The sequence below is a fragment of the Frieseomelitta varia genome, unplaced genomic scaffold, assembly GCF_011392965.1.
Source record: "Frieseomelitta varia isolate USP_RPSP 00005682 unplaced genomic scaffold, Fvar_1.2 scaffold_179, whole genome shotgun sequence".
Classification (NCBI taxonomy): domain Eukaryota; kingdom Metazoa; phylum Arthropoda; class Insecta; order Hymenoptera; family Apidae; genus Frieseomelitta; species Frieseomelitta varia.
This window is the reverse complement of record NW_025109516.1, coordinates 177,494-195,728: the sequence shown is the minus strand read 5'-3', so window position 1 is coordinate 195,728 and position 18,235 is coordinate 177,494. Positions and strand designations below refer to the sequence as shown.

The 18,235-nt window shown below is 32.3% G+C and overlaps 4 protein-coding genes and 1 long non-coding RNA gene across 34 annotated transcripts in view; 3 read left to right on the top strand and 2 right to left on the bottom strand.

Annotated features, from left to right (window-relative positions):
- The window catches only part of LOC122538810 (protein singed wings 2), a 3,752-nt gene extending 2,102 nt beyond the window's left edge, over positions 1–1,650 (top strand). Inside the window, exons 7-10 of the mRNA XM_043673203.1 lie at positions 64–222; positions 350–460; positions 535–624; positions 697–1,650. Of these exons, the coding sequence (XP_043529138.1) occupies positions 64–222; positions 350–460; positions 535–624; positions 697–882 (546 nt within the window). The 3' untranslated portion in view covers positions 883–1,650. The remainder of the gene's footprint in view (positions 1–63; positions 223–349; positions 461–534; positions 625–696) is intronic.
- Positions 832–3,458, bottom strand: LOC122538814. Its single transcript, XM_043673232.1, has 10 exons — positions 3,118–3,458; positions 2,875–2,960; positions 2,611–2,812; positions 2,426–2,506; positions 2,277–2,366; positions 2,048–2,193; positions 1,788–1,962; positions 1,397–1,523; positions 1,144–1,322; positions 832–1,035 (listed from the first exon to the last, which is right to left on the bottom strand). Exons 1-10 carry the CDS (start codon positions 3,314–3,316, stop codon positions 917–919), a joined length of 1,404 nt encoding a protein of 467 aa, XP_043529167.1. The 5' UTR covers positions 3,317–3,458; the 3' UTR covers positions 832–916.
- Positions 3,459–3,613: 155 nt separating this feature from the next.
- The window catches only part of LOC122538811 (serine-arginine protein 55), a 26,885-nt gene continuing 12,263 nt past the window's right edge, over positions 3,614–18,235 (bottom strand). Inside the window, exons 1-12 of one of the 24 annotated variants that reach the window (XM_043673209.1) lie at positions 15,554–15,706; positions 13,295–13,421; positions 12,542–12,612; positions 10,837–10,932; positions 10,212–10,235; positions 10,004–10,060; positions 9,728–9,797; positions 5,584–5,657; positions 5,293–5,511; positions 4,857–4,982; positions 4,433–4,555; positions 3,614–4,370 (exon numbers count right to left, since the gene is read on the bottom strand). In XM_043673209.1, the coding sequence (XP_043529144.1) occupies positions 4,217–4,370; positions 4,433–4,555; positions 4,857–4,982; positions 5,293–5,511; positions 5,584–5,657; positions 9,728–9,797; positions 10,004–10,060; positions 10,212–10,235; positions 10,837–10,932; positions 12,542–12,612; positions 13,295–13,420 (1,140 nt within the window). In that variant the 5' untranslated portion in view covers position 13,421; positions 15,554–15,706 and the 3' untranslated portion in view covers positions 3,614–4,216. The other 23 variants (XM_043673218.1, XM_043673213.1, XM_043673217.1 and 20 more) reach the window with 23 other exon arrangements.
- Positions 7,844–8,222, top strand: LOC122538815. The gene is made up of 2 exons (XR_006308928.1): positions 7,844–7,968; positions 8,006–8,222. It is a non-coding gene; the product is annotated as an uncharacterized LOC122538815 (long non-coding RNA).
- The window catches only part of LOC122538809 (chromatin-remodeling ATPase INO80), a 17,383-nt gene continuing 14,119 nt past the window's right edge, over positions 14,972–18,235 (top strand). The window contains exons 1-6 of one of the 7 annotated variants that reach the window (XM_043673202.1): positions 16,479–16,718; positions 16,860–17,068; positions 17,335–17,494; positions 17,585–17,664; positions 17,736–17,947; positions 18,018–18,191. In XM_043673202.1, coding sequence (XP_043529137.1) covers positions 17,361–17,494; positions 17,585–17,664; positions 17,736–17,947; positions 18,018–18,191 — 600 coding nt within the window. In that variant the 5' untranslated portion in view covers positions 16,479–16,718; positions 16,860–17,068; positions 17,335–17,360. Of the gene's footprint in view, positions 14,991–16,478; positions 16,796–16,859; positions 17,069–17,334; positions 17,495–17,584; positions 17,665–17,735; positions 17,948–18,017; positions 18,192–18,235 lie in introns of those variants that run through there. The other 6 variants (XM_043673197.1, XM_043673196.1, XM_043673198.1 and 3 more) reach the window with 6 other exon arrangements.

The window sequence follows — 18,235 nt, the reverse complement described above, 5'->3', positions numbered from 1 at the left end:
TTTTTTTTTTTTTTTTAACATTAAAAACTTGTCAATAACTGAAGAATAGAATTTTTACTATAGATACAGGATTTAAAACCACTTACGACGAATCCTGTGTATAGAAGTGTAGAAGACCTGTATTTGGACGATAATATAATCGAATCGATCGTTCAATTAGAGGGATCCAGTTGGGTGGATCGTTTTCGATTGCTCAGTCTTCGTGGAAATAAATTAACAGATGTTCGTATTATATTCTTGACGATTGAGAGCATGTTACTGGAACAAAAATATTAGAGAATTTGCATCTAATTAGATACAATGAATTTAACATGATATAAGTAAATAAGCTTCTCTGTCATCATTTCAGTTGCCTACGTATGCTTTGCAAAATGCATTGCAGCACAATGGAAATGCAGTAAGTTTATATCTTGGAAAAAATCCATGGAGATGCGACTGCCTTTTTACACCAGGATTTCAGGTAAAAATTTTAAATCATCATAATAGATAAATATTTAAGAATTTTATAAATGTTGAAGCTCGGTTAATTTGCAGGAACTTCTCATTGGGTATACGAGTCTAATAAAAGATATTAACGATGTACGATGCTCGGCTACGAGTGGAGATGATATTTCTGATAGAATTGTAAGTTATTTAACTGCGCTGTTATGCTTCTTTTTAGATAGTATTTTATATAATTCAAACGTTTTCTCAAAGGTAAGGGATTTGAGACGTACTGAAATTTGCGTTTCTTCGGATGAAAATACTGTAATTCATCCCTTGGATATTCTAAACATTATTCTAGCAATTCTAATATTTTTAATAATTGGAAAATTGCTATACGACTACTGGTCTTTCAAGAAAACTGGCAAGCTGCCTTGGATCGTTGCTAAGATACCATGAACGAATAGGAAAATAAAGACTTCTAAGAGAGTTCCTAAGATATTGGAGAATTAAGGAAGCTTACTTTCAATCCTGCCTTCTGACCTTCACAATACTGATGATATAATTCGTCAGCAGCTGCTTTCTTTGCCACGCATTCTCTCACACCGCGACCTGTATTTATTAAAAAAAAAAAAAAAAAAGAAGAGAAGGATAAATAAGATGCAGAAAAAGATGTAAAATAAGCTGAAGAGAATAGTTATTTGAATTTTTAAATTAAACCTTCGGTGATGTAGCCTAATGCAGAACAAGTAGCGACGTAAGTCAAACCCTGATAAGTTTTTATTTTTTCCACAGAATACTTCGGAACTGGAATTTCTTTTTCAAGACAAAGCTGGTATAACTTTCTTTGAGCTGTTTCTCTTAGACCGTCCATGCCTAGGCTAATTATTTCTATCAGTCTATCAGATAAAATTTCAATCATTATTCAAGTGATAAATGAAATACTTATGAATTAGATTTTTACGTTACGTACTCTTCCTCGGCAAGATCGGCGAGTGTAGTGAGTTTTTCATCTTTCATTTGTTGATTTGCAATCATTTGCAAAATTTTCGAGGCCAAGTCGTTTTTGGTTGACTCTTCGGTTAAACCTCTACATGTCGCTGTTAATTAGCATAAAATGCTTTAAGTAGACACGAAGCGAAAATTTACGAATCGATCTTTTGTATTTTTTAACATTAATTGTATTGTCAAATTTTATATCAAATTATATTTTATGTATTATCAAAATTTTTATAGACATTATCGGCCTCATTTAAAAAGAATAATATTTGCGATGAAAGCGCAGACAAATTAGATGAAACGAAATGGATCTTAACAATTTTACGTATTGAATGAATTTATGAAATATTTGCGTAAGATATTACCAACAAATCCAGCGAAATTTCCACGTATTATATAGACGTTCGATTTATGACTATGTGAATAATCGCTCGTATACTCATACTCGACCGGTATTTTACAGCGTTTTGCATACATCTCTAGAATGCTTAATGGTGTTCGTGGATTACTAATTTTCGATGAACTCTCATCACCACTACCCTTTAATTGATTTTAAATTGTTCACTATATATAATTCTATGATAAATTGTACATATATGAAAAGGAAAACATAATTATATTTTACTTGAATTAAAACATTCATCGTATCATTTTTGGTATTGATCAATTTTTGACTTGTCATATTTCGATCAGAATTAATCTCCATGACGGAATCACCGACATCTACAGATATCTCTTGGCGATGTAGAATAATACAAGAATCTTCGTGTTCTAAAAAAATGTTAAACTTTGAAATCTGATATACAATAGAATTGTTTATTTAAAACCAGATTGAAAATATATAATGAAGTTACTGTTTATATTATGATTTTCCATTTTACTTCCTTCAAAATTGGCTCGCTTTTCAAACATATTAATTGTTTCTTTAACAGATTGTACCTCGGCTGGAATGAAGATAAACTCAGCGATATAAAAGAAATAATTTCATAACGATTATTAGTACCAGAATTTTTTTCCATAGCATTATCTGCTATTTTACCCCACTCTTCTAAACTATGTGCCTCTTTTATCAATTGGTTAGTATCTAAACGAGAATAATTACTAATCAATCAAATTTTCTGGAAAAAAAAAATATATATATATATATATATGTGTGTTAATCTTATGAATAAATAAAACTATGCAAACTTGTAATATTCAGAGAAGCAGATTTGTCATTAGAGAACTCCTGAGCAATGGAAGAGTTCATGAGTGAATCACTAAATTGACTTCCGGTGTTTTGTTCCCTAATAATCGAATTTTGATTTTGATCTAAATTCTCTTCGTCGATACTGCTTTCAGAAACTTGTATTTCAGCCACGTTCTTGCTTACATCACTTTCTTCTACAGTCTACGATGCACGTATATTTAATTACAAAAATTCAACTGTAATATTGGATTTCTGATACTTACATCATTTTCAGTAATCAACGATTCTCTAGCTGAAATCATTACAGTTGTATCTTCTGAATCTTGTGTGAAAAAAGAGGTAGATGTCTCTATAGAATGTAAAAAATTTTTCTTAATATTGAAAATATTAACATTTGACGTATATCTAAATGTATTATTTAAATAGATTTTTATAATATAATGAAAATTATTCATAGCTCTAAAAATGGCCATTGGTGGTTAATGAAAGATTTTTATACGGTCTACCAATTTCACGATAAGGTGCCCGCAATTGCTGAAGAAGATCTTCGGCTCGATCGATAACAGTTTCCATTTCGCATAAAAGCGGTGCGGCATTTGGAAATCTATCAGTTATCATGCTCCAGACAAACTCGGCATCCTCTGTACCTTGTAACGATTTTGGTAATTCATGCTTTTGACATGTAGAATCCCGGCGTTCAGACATTCGATAACACGAACTTTTAAATCTAACTTATTTACAAAATATTGAACTTCAATTCGTTTGCCAGACTGGCAATGAAGTCATGTATTTTATAAAGTTAAGTATATTGACTTCATTGACAGATTGACAAAATATTCAACAAATGACATAAGATTTGTAGAAACATTTACATTGTACCATGGAAACTTCACAACTAATGCTATTGATATTTCTAATATATAAAATCAGAATTCTTTAACAAATAATAAAAGATGCAAAATTTTTTAATGATCGAGTTAACAAGTAGTAAATAAAACATGATAAGTTTGGCGTGAAATTTTATTGATAATAAGATACCTCTTACCACTAAATTTAATACACATCACAATTGACTTGTTTGCAATGTGACAGTTAGGAATATATACAAAAAGCCATTGGAAATTCCTCGTTATATGGCGATACATCAAAAAATGTGTAGAATCCATTGAAGGTACATATGAAGACATCTTATTTTTCTAAATGCGAGTGGTTTTTTTTAAAGATAAGTGTACAGTTAAAATTACGTGCAACCAATGTACATATTGGTTAGATTAAGTAAATCATGTACAATTATTTAATTATACTTAAGCCGATCGTTAATTACATACATTTTTTTGTTTCGCTGTTTCACATTTTACAAGATTTTGGAATTTCGCTTATCCTTAAAACGATGTACATGTTAATTACAAGTAGTAATGATGTCACAAAAAAAAATTGATGTCTCTTAAAAACGAAAGCATGAAAAATTGGCTTCTTGAATGTATTTAATCGTAGACAAAAGAAGAGGAAACAAAAAAAAAAAGAAAAAAAAAAGAAAAAACTTCTCTCCTCCAATATTTTTCTTCCCAAGATAAAAGTCCTTTCTTCTCTTATTTCAAGTGTCCTTTAATCAGCTTTTTGCTTATTATTCTCTGGTGATTTGTCACCGTTCATTGGTGATCGAGAACGGCTATGGCTTTTGCTATGTTTGCTGCCCGATCGGGATCTTGATCTGTCGCCTCTTGACCTTTCGCGACTAGATCTATCTCTGGAAGAAGAGCTGAATTAAAGAAACGACTATACATTTGCCTTTCTTGCGCTAATTATATCAATCAAACTCACTTTGAGGGAGACTTGGCTTTGGATTTGGACTGCGACCTGGACTTTGACCTCTCAGCCTTGGACCTAGAACGAGATCTGGATTTGGACTTTGACTTAGATTTCGACTTTGAGCGGTCTCTTGATCTGCAAAATTATAGTTCAAATGAAGAGGATGCAGGAAAGTACAATTAAAAATATAAAACTTATTTCTCTTTCAAAATGGGATGATGTATATTTTGTGTAAACATGAGTAAGTCGTGAGAGGTTTTGGGAAAAACCAGCCCAAACACAATGCCAAAGAATGGAAGTGAAATACATATGAAACGCAAATACACTTACGTAACATACACTTATTGATAATTGCGCAAGAAATAAAGCAAATAAATAAACGCTTTAAGAACAGAAAGTGACATAATACAAATACTAAAAATAATCGGATACTTACTTGGATTTAGATCGGGTTCGGCTACGTTCGGGAGATTTAGATTTGGACTTTGATTTTGATTTAGTATGTGCCCTTGATTTGGAACGACTGCTGCGACGACTACGGCTGCGAGAGCTACGGCGACTCCTGATACAAATAAAAATATTGCAATGTATGTTTAAAATATAGCATTCAAAATTTATGTGATTATTTCAGTAACTGTCATCATATCAATTGCAAATGTTCTAATTCTAGATGAATTGTATCATGCACGAGACGAGAACTGAACCATACTTAATGTATGATCAAACATTAAAAAGAGTAAAATAATTTGAGAGTTCAACCATGAAATATATAGAGTAAACTTTTGTGATCAACATTAGAAGTCTAGTATGCTACAAATATGGTTAGTATTAAAGTAAAAAATGATGGAGACATTGCCGCCCCCCGACAGTACCTTGATCGGGATCGAGAACGACGATAATACCTTGAGCGGGAGCGGGATCGGCGACGAGATCGAGATCGTGACCGTGACCGTGATCTCGAACTCGAGGATCTTGAGCGACGACCACGTCTCTTATCTTCAATGAGTCTGATTCTACGTCCATTCAATTCTGTGTCATCTAATTTATCGATGGCGTTTTTCAAATCAGAGTATGTTGCAAATTCTACAACTCTGTAACATTAAATCGTATTATTAACAAGGCTATAATTATAAAATAAAATATTTTATAAATATGCAACTTACCCTTCGTTTCTGCGCTGTTTGTGTGCATCTGCATATGTCACTTCGCCAGCTTGTCTCATATAATCCTTCAAATCCTGAACATCACACAAGAAAACGAGTTAGTATATTGTCAATGATAAGAAAATACGTATCTTACGTATCTATAATGAAATACGATTGATATTCACGTATGAATAAGACTAAGTTTTGTGTTCCTATATTAAAAAGATTACGCAGAAGTTAAAATGTATCCTGTGCACTTTCATCCACTATAGTTCTCCTAACACGTATTAAATACAGGAGTTCTCCCTGTCCTGAGGTTATACCAAAAACTTTATCCTCATTGAAAAAAACCATGCTATGTCTTCTGTCTATCCATATTCTTCAATGTGGAGAATATACTTTGAAAACATGTGCTCGAATTTAGTATCTACGATTGATGCAACCTTTCTTTTTATGCAATTCAATCTTTAAAACAAGTATAGTCCATTTGTTTTATAGAAGACCTCCACCCTGCAGAAAGTTACACAAAAGAAATCTCTTGATCATTAATGAAAATATTCGAACGAATGAAATCATCGAATATAATTTAATTTCTGCAGAGCAGCTCACAATAAAATTTCACTAAATTTATTAACTGCATACAAAGAAGTTTCTAAAATCAATTTCTGTTATTTAAAGCGGAAAAAAAATTGTAAATTGTATGGTTCGATCAAAACTATATGGATCGTTGAAAAGATGGAACTGCATAAGGCAGAGAAAAAAGACAGTTGCTCGTGAAATCAAACAGTGAACAATGAAAGATGAATGCTGAAAAAATGTTTGGTTTTTTTTAGAATGCTTTTCAGATTGCAAAACTTGTATTTCAATGCTGACAAAAGTAAACGTAATTCGTGTATACAGAATGAGAAACATATATATTTCATGTTCGCCACCACATCACAGCTGAAAAATGGAGTTCGAAAAATCCGAAGAAATTGAACCGATGCTGAAAATAAAAACATTTTCCACTTATTTCCTTTTGAAAGTACATAGCGGAGAGAAGTCATTTTTTTGCTATTGTCATGTTCATCGAAGATCTTCCTTCCGGAAAATTTATATTCCTCTTGATGTTATCCTTTCCTTATTATATTTTCTATAATTTAGCGAAGTAGTTATTATCTATTCTTCATGATTCTTCGTCCGTAATGAAAAGAAAATCTTTGGTATCCACTGTATATGTTCATGGTTGAGATTATTCTTGTATTTGTGGGAACCAGGTACGGCTTTATGCTGTGGACTCTTTCTCTCTCTCTCTCTCTATCTCTCTTGTACGTGCTTGTAGTAGGTAACTCTTGTCTTTTCATCTTGACGTTGTTTCTTCGGAATCATCCATAAGCCAATTTTTCAAAACAAATTCTTATTCGATGTGTTCGAAAATTCTAAATATCATATTCTTGTATCCTGTGTGCATGGTAAAGCGCATCGATAGGAATCACGCTGATTGTTTTCACACCAAACTGTTTTCTTTTAAAGGATTATCTGCAATGACGTTCGATGACTGAAATGTCTCTTTTGTTTTACATAAACCCATAAGAGAAGAGGAAGCTGAATCTAATAAAAAGAAAGAAATTGCCTTGCATAAAGAAAAGTTGTTCTTTTTTGTTTTCATTCAAAAAAACATAGAAAAGATCTATCCATTTCATGAAGAATATAATTAGTAGTTATTTAAGAACGTAATTTATGATAAACGAATATCTACATAAAGTCAGGAAAAATAAACCAATACGTATCATTATTAGACGAATGGATGCCTAATTTCGAGCACACTTAAATATATATATAGCTAATCTATATCATATAAGTGAAATATTGAATTGGTCTCCTGTTTTTCCCATTATTGGTTTCTTTGTTGCGTGTGCACATCTCCAAGCTCGTTGAACGTAATTTAATAGATACCTATGTTGATATAGATAGTATATATATACATATATATATATACACATATATATATGAAACACCTGAACTATGGTGCACAGTTAATAGATATACAATATGTATCTTAAGAAGATATCAATAAATAAGAGAAGTTACAAAAGTGTGTAAGTGTATATAAGATATATAGTAGATATAATGTATATATCTAAAGAGTACACTCGGTTAAGGTGACGCATTTACCTTGGGCCCAGGCACCACCTTGCTTACGGACAGAGAGAAAGGCCAGACACAACGGCGCTTGGTTGGGTCGAACGGATCTGTGTGGCGTAGTCGCGGATGGTTCGGGTTTCGGCCCGTGTATGCCCTCATGGGTGGCCGCTGCCTGACTTACTAGATGGCTAGGTTGGTGGCGTACCAGTAGCAGTAACAGTCGTGGTGTAGTAATAAATGTGATAGTAGTAGTAGTAGTAGTAGTAGTGCTAGTAGTAAGTAGTAGTAGCAGTAGTAATGGTGGTGATGGTGGTAGTAGTAGTAGTAGTAAGTAGTAAGTAGTAAGTAGTAAGTAGTAAGTAGTAAGTAGTAAGTAGTAGTAGTAATAGTTATATGATGGAGCAGTCATTATGATGGGTAATATAAAGGGTCAATAACAAAGTTGAGTAATAAGATGTCAAGAGTATAAATGTAATGCAGAAGGATTTATAGAGTGGCAATAATGGTGACATGATATTTCATAAAGGATATAACAGAGAAAATATGTGGTAACAATGGATGTGGTAATATGTAATGTTATGGATGGAAATATATTGAGAGAGTAAAATAGTGGTGATTGCTGTTGTAACACATCCAGGCAAAGATACAGGTCAGAGTCATTGATGATCGTAGAAGGCAGACGACGTTTTTCTCTCCCAGCGATCACGATGAGACAATCGCAGATACGTAAGAGAACCTATTTCGTCACTGGGTTTCACCACGTATCACTGCGTAAGAAGTAGAAGGTGGTAGGTGGTAGATGTACCCAGTGCCACGCGGCTATCTCTCTCACCCGGGACACCTCAGAAACCAACCTGGTGCCACTTGACCTTAAGGCGGGCCCATCGCGTGCATCGTCATCTTTATCATCGCACATCATCAGTCTATTGGCCCTACCGGTCGCCCCTCCTCGGCGAAGAGGACATGGCTCTTCGGAAAGAACATCAATTTTATTGTTTTTCTCAACTGTTGGCCGAACGTAAATGAAATAATAAATTGAAAAAGGAACGTCGAAGAATTGATTGAGCGAGAGAAATTCATAGACATGTATACTTTTTTTCATCAAAAGACAACCAATCATCCGAAAAGTACGATATATATTTATATATATATACAATGTATATTGATCAAGTAAGACTTGGTCCACATGCACACAAAGAAGCTCTATTTCTGTCTTTTTTTTTTCAATTCGTTGGCATGGACACTTAGAGATTTGTGTACACAGATGCATGTTTTTTTTTAGGATCAGAAATTTCGAAAGATGGAGTGCGTCCTGGTATTTCCCACATAGTTCGCATTTCCCATTGTTTTCCCAAGGTTGCCCTTCTCCATTGGTCTATCTCATGTTTTTGAATCTTCTTCTCTCCACTGTTCATTTGCTCCACGTCTTCTCTAAACGTACACACCTCTTCTTCCAAACAGTACGATCCGATTTTCTCAGTGTCATTTTTGCACTTGTTCAAAGATCAATATGCATCACACGTGATATTCTAGTGATATTCACATGCCTGCGCTTTTTGATATCGTATTTTCTCTGTTGGTCCCTTTGTGTCTCTGCACCTTTCTCCTTTTTCGTTTGTTCTCACTTCTGGTCATCTTTTGTGGCTCATCATTGAGCGAAAGTTATTAGGATAAAAAATTTTGTTTCAAAAATATGCCATAGACTTACTTGATCAAAATGTATATCTTTTTTTTTTGTAAATTCGGATTAGAGTTTCGGATATGCGTAAACGAACTTAAAAGTGACGAAAGAAAAATCGAATAAAAACATTAATGCTAAAAATGCCGCGTGTGTAAGTTTGGTTCAACTCGGGGAATACACGAAATGCGGAACGATCGAATGCCAGCGAGAAAATATAGGGAGCGGTTACCCGCGCGCATTTTCGATAGAATACTCGCATATCGTAATTATTCTGGAAACCTCGAGTAGCAATCAAACTCACAGAAAAGCTATCAGACGTATAGTAGATACGAAGCCAAGGGTACAGATATTGCTTACCTGCCAGCTGACGCGACTCGAGAGATTTTCCACAGTGAGGCGGTATTCAGTGCGTGTTGGTGGTCCGTATCTACAAAAGGAAAAGCATGGATATTATCTACTTTGCATTATTTCAATAGAAGCAGGTTTGTCTTGGACCTGACTTTATACGTAACAATAGCGAAACTCTAAGAATGGAAATGTAAAACTTGATTTGTAATATTCAATATTGCAATTATTTAGAAGTTGAATAAATTATAAGATGTATCGTTAGAGCGTAACATTGGATGTATGTACCTGGGCAATGATTGCTTGTAGCTAGATGCAGTCCTCGTGTTTCTGTTCACACTATCTCTGCAAAAAGGGATGTCATGTGAACAGAAATAACGGATCGTTGGTTAAACCTTCAGCAAATAACTACAGATTCTGCACTCATTGCTCAGGCACACAATCAATCACCTGTTCCAATCGAATCAAATCTACTCAAAATGCAGCAATAGCGTACCTGTCGTGCCGCATATCGTCTCGGCTGTAACAAACACAATACCACACATCTATTAGTCGCCAATTACATCGATCCACCTCTCTCATCTACCAGTAATAAACATAATGTTTGGGAGGGTATTCACTAGGCATTATAATGTACTAATGTACTTTTATACGTTAGATTTCTCAGCTAGTGAGAGTTCTTCAAAACTTCTATCAATTCGACGTACTCGAGAGAGCAGTCAAATCCAAGACAACCAATTCAAACTAATTCGCCGGTGCCTAGACGAACTGTCATCGTATGCAAATTGGCAAGCTTTACAACACTCATTCATTCCCTTTCATTCACTTTCACTCTTTTTCTTTCATTCTCTTTCTCTATTCTAGAGCTTATCATATCCAAGGTTACGTTCTTCCCTGTACGGGCGATATGTAAAATCATTTTTCATTACATACAATCGAATTAAATTTATATTCAAAGTGAAAAATTATTTTTATTTCATTTAAATATCAAAAGAAATAATTACTGAAGTTAACTCGAAAAGATTCATTTAAGATTTTGCATATCTCAATTTGATTGCCTGCAGGGGAGGAGGGGATAATGATCGCTCTGATAAAATAAAAAAAAGGATAGCGTGTCTTACGCAGATCGCCTCGAGTCCCCATAACCACCACGGGAGTCACCATAGCGCCACTGGTCACTACCCCTAGGTGTCCCCCGGGCCCTCTCTACAGTAATTCTGTAACAAGACACATTGGATATGCTTACTTGTCTCTCCAGGAGCGTGAGCGTCCGTAGCCACGGTCGCCTCGCCTCCCTGAAACACCCCGTGCTATCTCCACCGCCACTCTGAAACACACCCAACAAAACCCCGCCTAAGTCCTCGACTAATTCTTACTCTAAAGCTGCTTCCTTCCTTCCATCCTTCTTTCCATTTTCTTTTCCATTCCTCAGCCTCCTCTCGAAATCCGTTCAAATATCATCCGCCTCGTTCTTTATCTACAAAGTCCAGCCACTGAGGCGCTGTCCCCTCATCATCGTATTTGTCTCTTCATTCCCTCTCTAATTTTTCTAGTTGCTGTCCACTCAATTCGCAACTTATTATAACAATTTTAAATTAAGTATACGCTTGTATAAAATCTCAAGGCTTTCTCATAATTAACTGGGATCACTTATTTCCTCTCTTTGCTTCATTCTTTTTTATCACTTCGGAGAACAAGACGAAAGAATCGTTTATGATCACCAGAAAATTATGAAAATGCATTACTAACTCTGAAAGATACAGATTTGTATTTTTCTCTCGTTTTGTTTGTTAAATAATTTTTATCAAAGAAGCAATATACATTACGTAAAATTCTGAGGCATTTGTTATAAAGTATATTAAAATAATCTCTTTAGTACATATGTATATATCGGGGAATTGATGGAAGTAGTTCAAAATGGCGGCAAGTCATATCGGCTATTTAAGTAAGATGCACTTTTATTCCAGAGCAAACCCAATCAATAATTTGGAGGACAGACGCCGTTTTGTTAAACTTAAAGACAATAACCAAAGAAAAAAATTTTATATATATTGCATTTTTAAATTATACAGAAGCAACAGCAGATTATTATATCAATACCATATAAAATTTAGAAAACTTTGAAAATTAAAAATATATAAAAACATCAACATAAAGAAACAAGAATATGAAGAAAGATTTAAAAAAGCATAAATATTATTTACAATTTTCATTAATTTATAATTAATTTATTCTCAAAACTGTTAATTACATACAGATAAAAATATTTACTATTTAACTTTTTTCCCTTATAATCAGTAAAACTCAATGCCTTTAATTTCAAATACAAAGAACTGGGAAACATCTGCAATGAAAGCACTCTGCCCAATAATCCATAAAAAATTATAAAAGCGAAGAAAACAATTTTCAATGCTATTGCTTCTCATATATAATCCTACTTATTTCATGTAACATTAACAAAGTTGTTTTCATTTTAAAATCTTTTAAAAAATGCTTAAAAAATAATATCAATTAAATCAAAATTTCAACATTATAATGTATGTTAATGTTACACTTTCGATATAACTTAACTATAATAATAATAAAAATAAATGGTAAGAGTTATTAATATTTCAGAAATTTTAATATAAAAGAGTAGTCTCTTGTAATTTTCAATAATTAGTTTGTAAACTGTGCAATTGAAAACTACAAGTTTTAATACATAAATGTGAATGAATAAAACAAAAATAAATAGTGAAAAAAACTAATCATGCAAAACATGCTACCTACACCATTCTTCATACTTCTAATATATATAAAATATGTATAACGAATAGTATTTATTACCTTTCTCCTAGGAGCTCCTTCCCATTGAGCTCGTAGACTGCATCATCTGCATCCCTATAGTCGTCAAATTCCTGTAAACAAAATAGATTTATTATAAATTACAATAACAAGGAAACTTGCTATTCCCAATTTTTTCATGCAGTATTACATCGTATCATTCACGTTATTTAATACATCTTATTAATTCATAGTGTGTAACACACACGCATATATATGCACTTGCAGTTATTAATTCAAGAATTTTTCATCAATGCATATTGAGAAATTAGAGTAATAATATGGGGGAAAAGATTTAATAATTTAAATAATTTTGATTTAGTACAAAATTTTAAGAAATTATTTAATTTTCGTAATTTTATGGCTTTTAGTTTTACAACTGGTACTTTACCTCAAAGTAAAGAACAATTAAATATTGGATACCACAGTTTCCCTTTGATAATACATAACTTACAAACGCTTTGTTGATTAATCGATGAAAACCAGCACACAGTTCCATTAAGCAGCCACAGTACCAATGTGTTCAGGGCTCAAGGTAGGTCAGATCAACTCACGAGTTCAAGTTATTTTTTAAATGGAACACTTTATCCTCTACACATTTTGGTCCGCGGTGAAATAACAAAATAATTATAATTCTTTTATAAAATAAACCAAAAAATGCAAATAATCTCCACACCCTACATTAATAAATAACAAGACCAAACTGAGTAGAGCAAAGTGTTAGATATATATATAAAATTTGATTCAGGTACTTACAACAAAGCCGTAACCATTCTTGATGAGAACATCACGGAATCGACCGTAGCCTCTGAAAAATCTCTCAAGGTCTCTTTCCCTGGTGCCGTATGGAAGCCCACCGACATAGACCCTTGTCCCTACCATACTGTAAAAAAAACAATTGAACCACATTAGACTTACCACAAAGGCAAATCCATTCTTCATAGCGACCTCCCTGATTCTACCATATTTCCGGAAGAACTTCTCAAGGTCGCGCTCTCTCACCCGGTATGTTAATCCGCCAACGAATACTCGGGTGCTCATTCTTAAAGGAAAATATAAAAACACCATACATAACAGGCTACTTTAAGAACCTGCCATTTAGTCACATGACAACATTAGAACTGTTATGTTAATTTCCAATATTCTGGCTGAGAATGGCAATGTTAAATCAATAAAATTGATATTATTAACTTTATATTTCTGTTGAAACATTGGAAATTTATGTCAAAGAAAGCTTTGCAAGTTAAATACTTTTTGTGGCTATTAAACTGATTGCAATAGGTCACAAGTGCAATATAGAGGTGCTATTGAGTTTGTTTTTAAACCTAACATTTCATGTAGTTGATACAATATACTTTAGCATACATTCCCTCCATAACAGTCACAGATCATTTTTAGTTACAGAACAAAAATAATATTAATGAAACATAAAATATTATACTTTAACACTTATGTTAATATACAGATATAATATACATATAAATATAATTACATGCTGTGTTATATAAAAACGTGTAATAAATATATATTAGTTTATTATATGTTGAAATAAAAAGACAATTCTGGAAAGCATTAATATCTATAATCGCATATGAGTACTTTTTAAGTATTGTAACAATACCAAAATGGTGTATAATAATGTAAGAATTTACTGGGTATTTCTTATTTATTCTGAAACAAAAAAAAAAAAAAAAATTAAATAAAATGAACGAATATTTAATGTAACACGAGTTTATATTAAGCACATCTCATGCACTTGTGGATAACTTAAATAAAAAGTGTCTTAATAATTTGCATATTAAAATGAAGTATGACTTACTATTGGATACTAAGATATTTTACTTTCATGCTTACTCAGCCAAAAAGTGTTTATGCAACTATTAAGGAAGTATGAACATTAGTCGCATTCGGTATTTACAACAGATTTTATTCCGAGTAAAAATTTCCGCAAGACGAAAAATTTTACTACACATACCGAACTCGCCTGATGTTACAAACAATGAATTAAAAATGGCAAATATGTAAAGCAAGTTTCATTATATAAAATTTAACTTTATGTTGTATGAACATTTACCATCCGAGTATTGACCTTTAAGATAGCTATGAACTTATAATGTACTTGTTCGTAATGTTAAAATATAATATATAGTGAGAAACTTCGATTGCACTTTAAGGGAGCGTACCAATATGTATTAGTATATGAAACACGCGTCAAATTATTTTCCCTCCTTCACCCATTACAATCTCTTTCGAAAGCTACAAACTACAATATATTGCTATTTTAAAAATTTCAACTTTTTTTTGTTCTTGTAAAAATAATACATGAAACTTAATCTAAAAAGTGTAATATATATATATATATATTTCAAACTTCAGCGACAAACCATGTTTTTATTGGGCACTCGTTTCATAAAATGGCGGTCGTGTGATTGCTTATCGTCCTCCTTTTCTGGTACGTAATTTATACGATTATATGCGGATAAAAACGTGATAACTGTATTTACAAAAACATGTTGATTACATAAAATAATTATATCTGTTACTTTTTAATGGTAGAAATCTTTCAAAAATTATCAATATGATATGCGAATTAACGATAACGCTAAGATGGAATAGTTACGAATTATTTATGGAGTAACATACGTAATATCTAAGGCGTATAATTAATTGCAACGTGCACATATTTATTACAATTAATAGATATAGGAAAATAATAGAGAAAAATTTTGTGGGTGAGCATCCATGACGTAGCATTTGGAAAGCTTTTGCTACATTACTAACGTACAATTTAAAAATAAATAAACAATATAGTAAATGAATTATTTGAATTACAGAGAATGCTCGAGAACTCGTATTATCAAAATGAATTATCGTTAAACCATCATCATGGTGTGATACGTCGAGTACTTATCATGAAACGCGGCTGTTCCATCCATAAAACAAAGTATTTGCAAACAAATCATTTTTTTAATGCATATAATATCATGAAGAAAAGATATATATTTACAAACTTACCTGAATATACGTAGAAAACGTTGTTTTGTCCACAAATATCTTATGCTTTTGCGACACGAAACCACTCTAATCACTAGAAGAAGTAATGATCGGCGTCTGAAGTAAGATAGCTCGTTGCAATAACGGAAACAAAATGGGGTTCACACAACGAAAAACAAAGTCGCTGGCCGCTGGATGGTCGAGTCTCGACACCAGACGCCTAGTGTCAGAAATTCAGTATTATTTTAAACATATTACATAAATTCCATGCAATAATATGAGATTATTATCTGTCAATAAGATAAAATTTTTGCTTGTAATTTATAATATGAAATAATATTTCTTAATGTATATTCCTATAGTCCGTTATCCCCTCTCTAGTGAAATTCTTATTTGTGAATAAGTTACTACGTTTAAAACAATGAAGTTTAATATTATTCACTATTTAATTTTTACGTATTACCTATTAATATGTGTATAATTAATAATCATTTCTATTAGACTGGCAGTGAGTCATATGTAAATATGAATAAGTACAATTTGTATCCGAAGTAGTGTGTGCAGTAGTACAGAGCGCGATATTCAAACGACCATATTAAGTGACAATAGTATTTAAGTAATATATTTTTAAAATAAGTTTTATATATTTTAAGATAGGACACTACAAAAAAAATTCATTCTTTAATATAATTCGTGTACTATAAAGTATTTACATGTAAATGAAACTTTATTTTATCATAAAATTTAATTGCAGTTGTTTATCATTTTAATACAATCTTTATACAATATACAATATATAATAAAAAATACAATAAAAGAAGTTTGATTACAAATTGGATTATAATATCGAGGTAATATATATAGATGCAATATGTATTATATATGATTTAAATAAACAATACAATTATTTGATTGCGACAATAAACTTTAGTAAAGCTATGGATCTCTTATACGTTGGCTGAATCAGCGCCACCTACTGAAAACAAAAATGGTGGCCAACAATATGCCCTATCCCTGCCCTGGTTTTATAGCACGCCAAATGTCTGCGTTCTCTAGGCTTCTTTCTACTATGTATTTCCATCCGTCTGATATACCCAATTTCAATGTGAACAAAGGGAATCATTTCCTCGCGGTCGACCCTATCTTACGTGCTAAATAAGTGAGGCTACTTCTAACCAAACCGAAGGTGATCCAAAACTCGAATAATTTCGCGAAATTATAACCGCATCAGCTCGATTTGTCGTGTCATTCACCTTATATAATGTAATTGGTTACACACAATTCTATACGGCGGTTACATGCCTTTAACATGTATTGCCCGTTACAGGAAACACGAAATAAACAATCTAGCATTGTGGCAATGCAGTAAGGAGCAAAATCCTATATGCTTTACTAATACAAAGCGCAAGATAGATGTTTTTATTTTGCTACATGCTGCGTACGAATTACGTAAAAAAAATTTCCTGTCGTAACATCTACCATCAAAATCATTTAATATGTTTAATGAAATGTCAAATAATCACAGGGTCATATTAGGTTCGTACTATTGCAGATAAAGTATTTGTTTCCTTGACAACGGATTTACTGATACTACTATTTTAAATAAATTTCGTTAAGTAATCTATTAAATAAAGTTTGAAACTTTGAATTATTTTTCTTTGATATTAGATCACTTTTATGTTACTCTTAGATATGTTTTATATATTATGTTACAGAAGACATGATGAAGATTGATTTTTTTTTTATGCTAATAAAATACTGAAATATCTATAACTGATGATGATATGCTTTCATTATTGTAGGTTGTTGAATTTTACATAAACTGGTAATGACAGATAGAACAAACACAATGAGGTTGGAAGCAGAAATGGCTGCTCCTTTGCATTTACAGAGATTGGAACGTAGTCTTAATGTACAGCCCTTTCTAAGGCAAATTAATGAATTATTCCAAGATCCAACTAGGTAGTTCTTTTTTATATTGAATATAGTAAGAACTGCATCTGAATCTGCTTATGCTAAATCTGATAAAAAATTATTACTTTATTTTTGCAGCGAGGATGACAAATCTGTATCATCAGAATCTTCTGAAGAATCAGACAATTATCTTGATAATATACTGATTCGAAAGGAAGGTCTGTAGATTTTTTAATGTTTTATAAATGATCATTTTACATTTATTTTATGCAATTATTATATTTTACAGAGGAAAGAATTAATAAACTGAGGCTGTATAACATGTCAAGTGTTGGAGAAGAACGACGTTGGTTGCAGGATATTCTATTAAGTGATTCATCAGATAGTTCAGCTTCAGGATCTGATACAGATAATCCCATTACGGAAGAAGATTTTCAAGAAATGTTGAAGTTTCACATACTCAGAAAAAAGTATCAAGCACGCTTTTACCAAAAACCAGAGGTAAAATCAAAGTTTAAGTTAAGATCTATAAAGTATATAGAATTGATAGTAACAAAATTTTTATTTTCAGAATATTCAATATCAATATTATAGTGCTGGTTTATTATCCAATTATGATAGGTTTCTAGAACATCAAAAATTAATAGTTGGAAATAAAAAGAAAAAAGAAAAGAAACCAGAAAAAAAAGTTATGAAAATAAAAAAAGAAAAAATACCACGCCATAGATCCTCGGAGGATTATCCGGTATATAGAATAAAAATTAACATAATATATTTCAGAATTAGTAT